At 32.0% G+C, this 12022-nt stretch overlaps 1 protein-coding gene across 1 annotated transcript; it reads left to right on the top strand.

The window, feature by feature from the left end:
• Positions 1 to 1270: 1270 nt before the first annotated feature.
• LOC105457271 (sorting nexin-4-like) lies at positions 1271 to 9929 on the top strand. Its single transcript, XM_011701858.1, has 10 exons — positions 1271 to 1536; positions 2185 to 2291; positions 3593 to 3809; positions 3900 to 4005; positions 4915 to 5024; positions 5395 to 5532; positions 6411 to 6621; positions 7997 to 8129; positions 8217 to 8331; positions 9671 to 9929. Exons 1-10 carry the CDS (start codon positions 1456 to 1458, stop codon positions 9719 to 9721), a joined length of 1269 nt encoding a protein of 422 aa, XP_011700160.1. The 5' UTR covers positions 1271 to 1455; the 3' UTR covers positions 9722 to 9929.
• The last annotated feature ends 2093 nt before the right edge of the window (positions 9930 to 12022 follow it).

Here is a 12022-nt window from a genome sequence, read left to right as displayed (position 1 = left end):
GTGTCCGATGAATACATTCAATATTCGAATAAATGAATAAATAATGAATACGAATACGAGTATAAATACTACTTTTCTCACACATATTCATGGAAAATTGAATAAATACTTTTTATAAGATTTGAATAAATATATATATTTGTAAATATGATTACGATTGTTTTCGATTTCGCATTCACTTCTACTCTACCCACTAAAATTCTACCTTCAAACTTGATTTAAGTTAAGAAACACGATGATGCCGAGAGGAGAAAATGAGATCAGCTATTACAGCCAATGCTTTTTGAGAGGATTTCTGAGAAATTCATTAATTAGATCTATTAATTAAATAATACATTTTATTTAGCATCCACGAGATGCTAAAGCACTTAAAATACTTTATAGAATTAACATTACTGTTGTAAGCCGTACGAAATTGCAATGTTTGATTTTACTGTATCTTTTGGTTTGCAAAAGTATAGAGAATAAAAATTATATATCATAGATAAAATTATTGTTGCGAATAAAAGACTTTTAAATAAAAAATTTGTTTTCTAAAATTTTTTTCAAAATTTGTAAGTTTTCTTTATCAAATCTGGATATCAATAACAATATATAAAATTTATTTTTCATTTTCTTTCTTTACTTTATATTTTGTATGAATGAATATAAATAGATCATAAAATAATCATAAAATATTCACGAATAAATACTTTTAAAATCCCACGAGTTTGAATAAATATTTAAATAAATATTTTCCTACAATGTGAAAATTTTGAATGAATATAAATTGTAGTCCAATTACGAATTTTTTGTATCATTTCATCGGACACACTAGCTGGGATGTAATAAAGAGTGCAACGAGAAACTCATATATTGTTTACTCATTGGCGTCATATATTCCTCTAGAGGAAAGCCGCGTCAGCCTCAGCGTAGCCAACTTATCATTCACATAGAATCACTCACATAGGATCTTTTTCACTTCGTGCGCGGCTTTGCATATCATCACGCTTTACATGCCGACTCCGATTGTTGAGCAAAACTTTTGTGCGATGAATTGTGAAATCATTATTTGATCGTAAAATCATTATCGACTTTTAAAATTAAAATCATTAATTTTCACGTCTCCCCGGCAATTTCGCGAGTTTTAAATTTGCCCGTATTTCCCTCGCGCTATACGTAACTGAACTTGCGTTGCGACACATCACGAGTGTCTGGGACCGGTTCTCTCGGTCAGGACTGCCGCGATTGTGCGCAGCACATACGTTATACACAGCCTGCCTTTACAGCCCTGCTGCGGCGCGGCAGTATCGACACGACCGCGGTGGTGGTAGCGGGTCGAGCCGTAGTCGAGCAGTATATAGTCGGGGCGGACCGACGACGTGATGCGAAAGACCAAATTGGTGTCCCGCTGGCTGGGCCCGTAGGATAGTAGGTATAAGCCGCAGGCACAACGGCGATCCGCCGCGCGGAATCATGGAAGAGGTCTTTCGGAACGGCAACTACCAGAGGGAGGCCAACGCCAACATGACCGCCATGGATCAGACGCGGAAAGAGGTAAAACCTTGGGGCCTCGGCTTGTTTTTCCACACGCATTCGTCTGCGGTGGAAATCGATAAGTCGCTCGCTCTCAACGCAGTACGCCTTTTCGGAGTCGCGCGCGTTAAGCCGCCTCCCGCCGCTCGTCGCCCCGCCGCGCCGGAGAGTCATTTAAGTCATTTACTCCGAAATTCACTCCGGAATCTCGGGAAGGACCTTCGAAGCGGACCGCGCGAGCGCTCGGCGCGAGCTGGATCGGGTCGATTCGGAGACCGCCAATTTTGATTTGATCGATCCTGGTTGCAATGAAATCGCGAGCGGGCGAATGTGTGTCGCGCTGAGCGATGATTACCGGAGCACCGCGCAGCGTCTCTCAAATTGGTGTCAGTGACTCCGTGTTCCATTCTCTCCTCGATTCCCCCAACCCCCCCCCCCCTCGCGTGTCATCGTACATTGTGTAAGTTCGCGCGGCACAGCTGTTGCATACACTATATAATGCTCGCCTCGTCAAAACCGCGCGCGACATTCCGCGCGGATAATAAGGAAACAGATGGCCGTCGGATCAAGCAGTGTCTCTCAAACACGCGCGAGCTTGTTCTGTGCAATGAGGGACTCTGGCCTTATATGCGGCAATATATATATATATATATATGTACATATTTCCAGGACTGCCTGCTCGACCACATGGAGATCTCAATAGTAGAAGCTGAGAAGCGAGCGAATAGAGCACTTAATTTAAGGGAATTCTACACAGTATACCTCATCGAAACTAAGTGAGTATATAGAAAGAAATTAAAGTACGTATCCAGCTGCAATTGAGTTTACACTGAAAAAAGTAATCTTGCAATTATAGCGAGAATTATTTAGGTACGAAAAATTATCTAAAACGGATAAGTGATTAGTAAGCACTACGATTACCACATGTGTTTTGTATTTAATCAATGTAGATACTAGAGATAGAAATTATTTCTGAACTATTTGTCATATTTAGCAAAGACAGTTCCTCTATGACGTTTCACTCATCAGGGAATTGTTTCGCTGTTCCAGCTGGAATTCTAAATATTACACTTAAATTATGTCGCTGTTTCTTGTATCTGTTAAAAAATTGTCTGTTAAACGTAGAAGAACTTTCTTGATAAATTTGACAGACAGTTCAGATATAATTTCTGTCTCTGTTATCCATATATTGATTAAATACAAAACATATGTGGTATCGCAGTGCTTACCAATTACTTATTCGTTTCAGCTAATTTTTCGTACCTAAATAAATTCTCGCTATAATTGCAAGATTATTTTTTTCAGTGTACGCATCCTGCAATTAAGTTTATTATAAACTGTGGTACAAATTTTATTGAGGAAATATATACACGGAAAGAACGAATTTGTTGAAAGGTTTAAAAATTCTGCTGAATACAGATCTGAAAATAAAACTTTTATTCAACACTCAGAGAAATGTTTCGCTGTTCCAGTTAAAATTTTAAATATTACACTTAAATTATATCGCTGTTTTTTATATGTATAAAAAAACTGCTAAAAAATTGTCTGTCATACGTAGAATTTATAGCAACAATATTCTGAAAATATACAACAAGAAAATATAGATTTTATAACCAAATATGATATTGGAGTCTGGATTGGAATTTGGACTGATTAAACGTCATAGAGGAACTTTCTTGCTAAATTTGACAAATAGTCAGTTCAGATATAATTTCTGTCTCTGTTATCTATATTGATTAAATACAAAACATATGTGGTATCGCAGTATTTATTATATATCACTTATTCGTTTCAGCTAATTTTTCGTACCTAAAATAATTCTCGCTACAATTGCAAGATTACTTTTTTCAGTGAATAATCAAAATAATTTGTTGGAAAGTTAAAAATGATAGGCACTGCTATAAAACGTTCTGATATTCCAGCAATCATTTTGACTTTCCAAGAAAATCATTTTGATTTTATTGAACAAAAATTATTTTCTGATCTATAGATCCAGCAAAATTGTCTTCTTTCCGTGCAGTACTGTTCATGTCAGGGCGTTTATTATACATGACTACGTTCTTCTTTATTTTTACAGAGTCACTGACCCAGATTTCAAAAACGCGCTAACTAGAATAAGCTCGTTATGGCGGCGATACACCGAGTTCGAGTTGCTTCGTGCTTATCTGGAGATTTCCTATCCCTACATTGTGCTGCCACCGCTACCGGAAAAGAAGGTTCTCTACGCGTGGCAGAAGGTGACGACTGACACGTTCGATCCCGACTTCGTTGATCGCAGAAGAGCTGGACTCGAGGTACGTTTTTCTGAATTCCCACGGTATCATATCACGGACGATACATATTGCATTGGGAGAGCTATATAGAAGCTATACTTCTGTACGCAGAATTTTCTTATAAGAGTCGCGTCGCATCCTATACTTTCGCGCGACGAACATTTCATGGGATTTCTTCAGCAGAAGGACGGTTGGAGAGAAAGTGTTAAAGAAACAGGTAATTTTTACTTTTACATGTAACAGAAAAAATAATTGAAACGTCAATTTAAAAATTAATACTTAAACATCGTTGTTTCACGGAATTTTCTTTTAAAATTTACTCTGAAAATTATATTAATTGTGAGATAACATATATAGTATTTTGACAAATTTTCTGTAATTTTCTCTGTTTTTTTACTGTGCGTTACAATAAATTTGTTATAGTATATATTAAAAAAAAAAAAAAACATAAAATTCGTCGAAATACTATGTTGTCCCGCAATTAATATGATTTTCAGAGTAAATTTAAAAATAAAATTGCCTCCTGTTCTCTTGACTTTGATAAATCAGAGCGTATTTAAATTTAATCGATATTCGCGGAAAAAATTTTCAGTTGATCCGAATATTTTTTCCAATTGCCAAATCTTCAAATAGCAAAAAATGATTTATAACAAATGTTTTTACTTTACATAATTAGTTTTTACTTTACAATTTTACATAATTTTTAGTTATGTAATCTTAGTCTTCAGATTTTAAACTTTAAAGAGAAAATTGTTTAATTATGTTAATTTTACGCAAAGATATATTAATTTGAAATTTTGTCAGTTGCATTAGATCCGCGAGTACTAGTTAAAGAAATTTCAAAGTGAATAGTGTTAAGCTTGACTTTATACTACAAGTTTTAATTATCTTGAATTGTTATCACTGAGGATGACCTAATTTTAAAACGTTTGAAATGTTTAATTTGAATTTTATGCGTGAAAATATTTATATGTCTTATTTACAAGCACAAACATTCTACTTAGCTCATTACACATTTATTATTTTATTTTAAATTTTCAATTTGCTAGCGTATATTTATTTATTTTTTGAATTAATAGCTTAAGAAATATTTTCTTGATAATCATATTTGTTATTTTCTGCATAGGGTATTTTCAGATCGCAGAATCGAAACTGAAAGCGCTTAGCGTAGCGGTGCGATTGAGAAAACCGGACAAACGGTTCGAAACTATAAAAAATTATGGAATTGAACTGCAGGTATGCTACGAAAATATTATCGTTAAAATATTACATATTTCGTTTTAACAAAATTTGCATCATTTTATTAACAAGCAACAATTATTAAGAGATTGTTTTGTCCACAAACAAAAAAAAAAGATTTTGCTGAAAAATCCTAAAATTTTGTTGGCTCATTAAGATAATAATGTTGGAAACGCAAATTGATTGTCGGAAAATTAAAATTTTTTGCATTGCTCATCAATATTGAATTTCCAACATAAGTAGGTATTTTAATGACCAGCTAAATTTTAGATCTTTCAGCAAAATCGTTCTTTCCGTGTATATATAAATAATATCTTAATTATGACGCAAATATTGTCGATGTACCTTTAAATGATTATTTTTACAGAATAACTTGTGCAATCTGCTGCGAGTGCGAGCACGGCTTGTCGAGAAGCAACACAGTTTGTACAAGTTGCACGCAAATTATGGACGTGTCTTCAGCGAATGGAGTGCCATAGAGAAGGGAATGGGCGACGAACTGCAGGTATTTCCTCGTTGTAAGAAGTAAACGCCGATTAACATACGTGCCAATAGAAACGTGCGAGTGAAATTTCGTTCGCGTCGATTTTATTCACTAAGATCGGAAAGAGTAGTAAACGCGACTCGATAAAACGAAAAGAAAAAACGAAACACAATTTAAGGGGGGCCTCACCTTTGCAGACCGCAAAATTAGCCCTTGTTTCATGATTTTTTAAAGGAAATCTGTTATATACAGTAAAAACGTGGATTTTTGCATATACTTGTATATTATTTTAACAGCAAAAAAAATATTTTTTATTTATATAAAAATGTATTTTAATGCTTCCAAGTGGCGATTGAATGTGGCATGTTTTTCGAGCTGACGGAAGTAATTACGAAAATCGACTTGATTCTTTTTTCCTCTTGATCCTAATACTTTAACGCGTGGCATGAACTAAATCATAATTTTATAACAAACATCCAATTTGTTATTAACAAAAATTTTTAGTGCAAAAAAAATGTTTTTTTTTTAAATGCTACCATTTTTACTAATTTCAAGCAATTGATTTTAGTTCACGCCATGCGTTAAAGTATTAGGATCAAGAGAAAAAAAGAATCAATTCGATATCTTAATTCGTTTTTTCGTAATTACTTCCGCCAGCACGAAAAACATGCCACATTTAATCGCCACTTGGAGATATTAAAATATATTTTTATATAAATAAAAAATATTTGTTTTGCTGGTCAAATAATATATAAGTTTATGCAAAAACCCGCGTTTCACTGTATATATAATAAATTTTCTTAAAAAAAATTTATGAAATAAGGGTTAATTTTACGGCCGGCAAAGGTGAAACCCTCCCTTAAATTTGCAAAACACCGCATTACAGCCTGTTTTCTTAGAAATCGGGACACTACTTGGACTCATTAGCGGCGACGATAGACACCACCCTCGAGGAGGAAGAGCTCATAGCGGATCAGTTGAAGGAATGGCTGTTCGGCGCGTCGGCGTTGCAGGCTGTGGTCAGGCGTAGAGAAGCCCTGCAACTGGCCAAGGACGAAGCGCACGATGCCTTGACTGCTACGTTCGAACAGAAAGACAAAGTGATGCAAGGTATTTATTGCTAGTAAGATCCAAAAATCGGAGAAGCTTCCGTCCCAAAAATATGTATATGTATAAAAAGTGGATAAATCTTGATGGAAAAAGTATATATTTTTTTCAATATAATTATTCTTTATATTTTAATACATTTTATAGAACAATGAATTAATTATCATATATTACTAAAAATTTACTCTGAATTTGTCTTAAAATTCTTTAACACCTTGTTTTACAGTTTACCGATTAAGCCTCTAACGATTTTATTTTCAAAATTAAAGTTCCACTTTCCGTGGAAATAAAAATTTACTCCTAATGAAAAGATGATCTCCGCAATGTTAAGCTATTTCAAGGACAAAATTTTAGAATATTTTTTTAGAAAAATTGATTTTCTGATACAGAAAAATTAATTCATTCGCAAAAAGAACAATTTTGTTGAAAGATCTAAAAATTTTGCTAAAAACAAATCTGAAAATAATTTTTTGTTGAATCATCAAAATAATTTGTTGAAATGTTAAAACTGATAAGTATTACTATAAAACCTTTTGATATTCTAGCAATTATTTTGACTTTCGCACAAAATTATTTTGATTCTTGAACAAAAATTATTTTCAAATCTGGATTTAGCAAAATTGTTCTTTCCGTTGCACTTTTTATTTCAATACATTTTATAGGAACAATGAATTAATTATCCTATATTATTAAAAATATATTCTGAATTTGCCTTAAAATTCTTTAATACATACTTGTTTTTCAATTGAGCCTTGCGTGGGAAAAAAATTATTCGTAGTGAAAAATTGATCTCCGTAATGTTAAATCATTTCAAAGAAAAAACTTTAGAATGTCTTTTTAGAAAAATTGATTTCCTGGTACAGAAAAATTAATTCATTGAAAAATTAATTCTAGAAAATTGGAATAAGAGTGACATAATACTTATTGTAATACTATTGAAGTAATACTATATTGAAAAAATAAAAATAGTTTTATTTTATTATCTTTTTTTGAACCAAAACTTATAGATTTTATTACATATTAAACAGTTATATTAAAATATAAATATCTGACTCAAAATATAATTAATATGTATAAAAAATTTGAATATAATTTTTAGTTTTAGAATATCCTTTTAAAAAAATTTATTTCCTGGTACAGAAAAATTAATTTATTGCTCTAGAAAATTAGAATAAAAGTGACTATATTGAAGAAATAAAAATAGTTTAATTTTATCATCTTTTTTTGAACCAAAAACTTATAGATCTTATTACATATTAAACAGTTATATTAAGAAATATAAATATTTAGCTCAAAATATAATTAAATATGTGTAAAAGTTTAAATTTGATTTATGTAGGTATGTATACTCTCGAGAATGATAAACTTTGATTTCAAGGTAAAGCTGGTCTGATGTCGCGTTTATTCGGCTCAGTGGACACCGAGGAGGTTCGCGAGTTGAAAATCCTTCAGCTGGAGCAGCGAATTGCGCAGCACGACGAAACTGTGAAGCAAGTGGATGAAGATTTGAAGTAAAATCCTACGCGTTTCTAAATATCATCTAATCGATACTTTTTTTTGTGGCGAACGTTAATAATTCTGACAAAATGCTGCTACAGATCTTTCTCCATTAAAGCCATGATGGACATCGAGAGGTTCCAGCATCAAAAGGTCGTCGATCTAAAAGAGACTTTGGCGGCTTATTGTGTTCTGCAATTTAAACTGGCTAGAAAGGTATATTAAATTTGGCACTCTTTAGCAGTGACACACAATCCTTTTAAACTTAGGCCTATTTTCAGAAATAGACAAAATTTTCGCGGGTAGCATAGATTTTGTTATCATCAATGAGAAAAGAGTGAGTCAAAATATTGCCCGCTTTTTGGGCCTTCGATTTTGACACTGTGTGCCAATACCTTATAATGAGACATTAATTATACACGAAAAGAACGATTTTGCTGGAAAATGAAAAAAAAATCTGAAAATTTTTATTAGAGCATCATCAAAATAATTTTGTTGGAAAATCAAACAGATTGCTAGAATATCAAAACTTTTTACAGCAATGCTTATTATTTTTGAGTTTCCATCAAATTATTTCGATGGTGCTCTGACAAAAATTACTTTCAAATTTTTTTTATCTTCCAGCAAAATCATCCTTTCCGAAATTTCAAGTTGAGGTAACAGTTGTTATCAGAGCTGGAGGAAGGGGAGGGATAAAATCAAAGTTCATTATAGAATTTTCACAGGTGTGCGAGATCTTATTTTAAGAAGGTTGAGTCAGTCGATAAAGATTGATCGCAGTTTTACGTAAATGACGCTTGTTTTGGATGTAAAAAAAATCGAGTTTTCGCGTAAGGAGACGTAATATATAATAAATGATCCCTCCATTGTGATAACAATTGTCACCTCAATCTGAAACTTCTGTGATTAATATCTCATTATCTCATATGGTACCATTTGGCACACAAGTCCCAAAATCGAAAGCCTCAAAAAACGGGCAAAAAAACCACCTTTTTTGGGGTTACTCTTTAAAAGATCAAGATAATTAATAAAAATTAAATACCTTACAAACATGTAGTGTATTTTTTCATAACTGCTCGATGAAGCTATTTGTGTGTAATATTTAAAAAAATGAATAAAAACAAAATTGTATAGTTTCAAAATGATTCAAGATTTGCAAACTGTATAATGTTACTATTTTGCATAAAATGAAAAATATAATAAGTTAAAGGAGGCTCAATAAATTATTGAAATTAATAAATAAAATATGGGCTAAGATTTGGGCTACGATTTGTGCGCATTAAATAGCCTAGCCTGAGCTAGGTATTTAATGCACACAAATAATAAGTCAATTTATTCATACATTTTTTGTAAATTGACTTATTTGAGCAGGCTCGTAACCCATATTTTATTTAATAATACCTCAGGATCGTAGCCCATATTTTATCTAATAATTTCGAAAAAAAATATAATTTTGTATTTCCGGCTGTGAGGCGGATTGCAGCGCATCACTACTCTATAGAATTTGTTTTTCACGAAAACTTGTTGATGCTGACATTATTCTTCGTTGTTACAGGGTCTCCAAGCTTGGCAGCACATCAAAGGTTGTCTCGAAAGTATACCATGAACAAAATTGACGATACACAACTTCGCGAAAGACAGACTGTCGCAGAACAATAATCGTCTTCACGTTGTTTCTCATACAATTATACATTCCTATATTCTGTAAGTTCACTCATGCCGTACGCTTATCACATTGATGTATATTATTGTTATTATTTAAAATGTCATAGACTATATAAGGGATATATATATTATATGTATATGTATGTTAATTCATGTTGGATATATATATACATATATAAATATGTCGGAACACATTATATATTTAAATATTAATATGTATTTAGTACACCCGCTTATATACGCGCGCGCGAAAGATATATCCGTACTTAATCGTGTACACCAAGATCTTCGGTATGCGAATCGTACTTGTAAAATTTGCTATATTGCAAATGACGATAGATGTAATTTATTGTGATGTAATTTTTTATACACTGCCCTTCTGTCGTTCGAGGGATCGGCAACTTTAATTCCATTCTCACAATAATTAAATTCAAATTTAATTACTTTCGCGCAGAATCTTATATATACTTGTTTTCGAATGAATGTGAAACGTATAATTGTTATAATATTCACTTATCGGAAATCAATATGCGCGACGAGCTATAATTGTATTATTATTTATGTTATTTATTTTACATATTTTTGTCCATATATGTCTTCAGTATTATTGTTACATTACGAAAAGTTAATTGGCATTTAGAATATACAAATCTTTTTCCATTAGTTCGTAAGTTTCGTAGTAGATCACGGTCGTATACTAACACATGAGATTTATGGGATCGTTATTAATTTTAATTATATATTCCGATCGTGCGAGTCTCGAATATGTTTTGTAAAAATTATGCATAATATTCCTATGCAAGGATATCCTGTTTAATTATTTCTTCCCGTTGCATTTAAATGTAGAAAAATGTACTCTCTATGTGCTTTCACTTCATATGTTCATTCATTTACTTTCTATATAGACGCAGTTATATCAATTGTCTCATATATATTTTTATATCATCTGGCTTTTTGTGTTATGCAAGTAGGTAATTAAATATAGTGTATATATATATATATATATATATATATATATATATATATATATACATATACACATAAATATAAATGTGTGCATATAAGGTGTTTCAGATCACCCACGCCACCCATTTAAAAATGAAAGTGGTTTTTATCAAAAATCCCAAAAATTTTGATAAATCGGTAAGCTCTATCGAATGATAATATTTTCAATTTTTAGTCCCAAACGGAAATAGGCTATTCAGAGTTATAACAAATACAATGTTTTATTTAAAAAAATCGACTTCCGCTCTGAATAAACCATTACCGTTCGGAATCAGAAGTTAATAATATTATTATTCGATAAAGTACTCGATTTACTTATCAAAATTTTTGAGATTTTTAATAAAAATCACTTTTCTCGTTTTTAAATGGGTGGCGTGGCCTACACAACACACAAATCCAGATAATATAAAAATATATATAGTATATAATATGATTCAATATGCTTCAGTGTTTCTTTATTATTTGATCCCTAATATTTCCGAATTTTATTTTTTCTAAAAAAAATATTTTTTCTTTGCCTTTCCTCTCGTTTCAATTAGTTAACATGAATTTGCCTCTAACGTATAGCAAAGAATGCAGCAGTCAGTTTTGCGGAGAAAAAGTGGTAAAAGCGAATGTCACAAAATAAAACTTATGTATAGATTTCAGATTACATTAATATATCTTCATTCGTTATTTTTTGCTGTTTAATCAAATATTTTTGCGATTAAATTATATATTTTTTGAAACAGAATGCATTTCGAAATGTGGCACATATATTTTTAATTGAATTGTCCATACACACGTGCGATTCTAGGGAATTATATTCCGCCAACTCAAACATGTTCCTGCTCAACTGTCAAAATATAAAAGCTATAACTTTATTTATTTGTGTGGAAACTCTTCGCTGGAAACTCCCGAAATAATTTTCAAGGATGTGAGTACGAAAATACATACATATACATGTGATCGTATACTATTGAGTATTCTTATATACTTATATTTATACTTATATTGAGTATTCAATATAAAACTAAAGACACAGTGCGTTACGGAGAAATTCAATAGAATTGCTTTTACCAGATAGAACAAAGTTTTGCGATTAGTTTAAGGGAAGAAGAGAAAGTGAAGAACCAGCTTAATTTCGGACACATTACAGGTGTCCGCGTTTGTAATTATCAAAAATATCGACTGGAGATATACATATGCAGTGTACATATGTGGTATACATATGCAGCTACAAACAACATTCAGTAAG

This window comes from Wasmannia auropunctata, unplaced genomic scaffold (genome assembly GCF_000956235.1).
Source record: "Wasmannia auropunctata unplaced genomic scaffold, wasmannia.A_1.0 LD335325.1, whole genome shotgun sequence".
Taxonomy (NCBI): domain Eukaryota; kingdom Metazoa; phylum Arthropoda; class Insecta; order Hymenoptera; family Formicidae; genus Wasmannia; species Wasmannia auropunctata.
The sequence above is the reverse complement of the archived record's forward strand: the minus strand, read 5'-3'. Positions and strand labels throughout refer to the sequence as shown.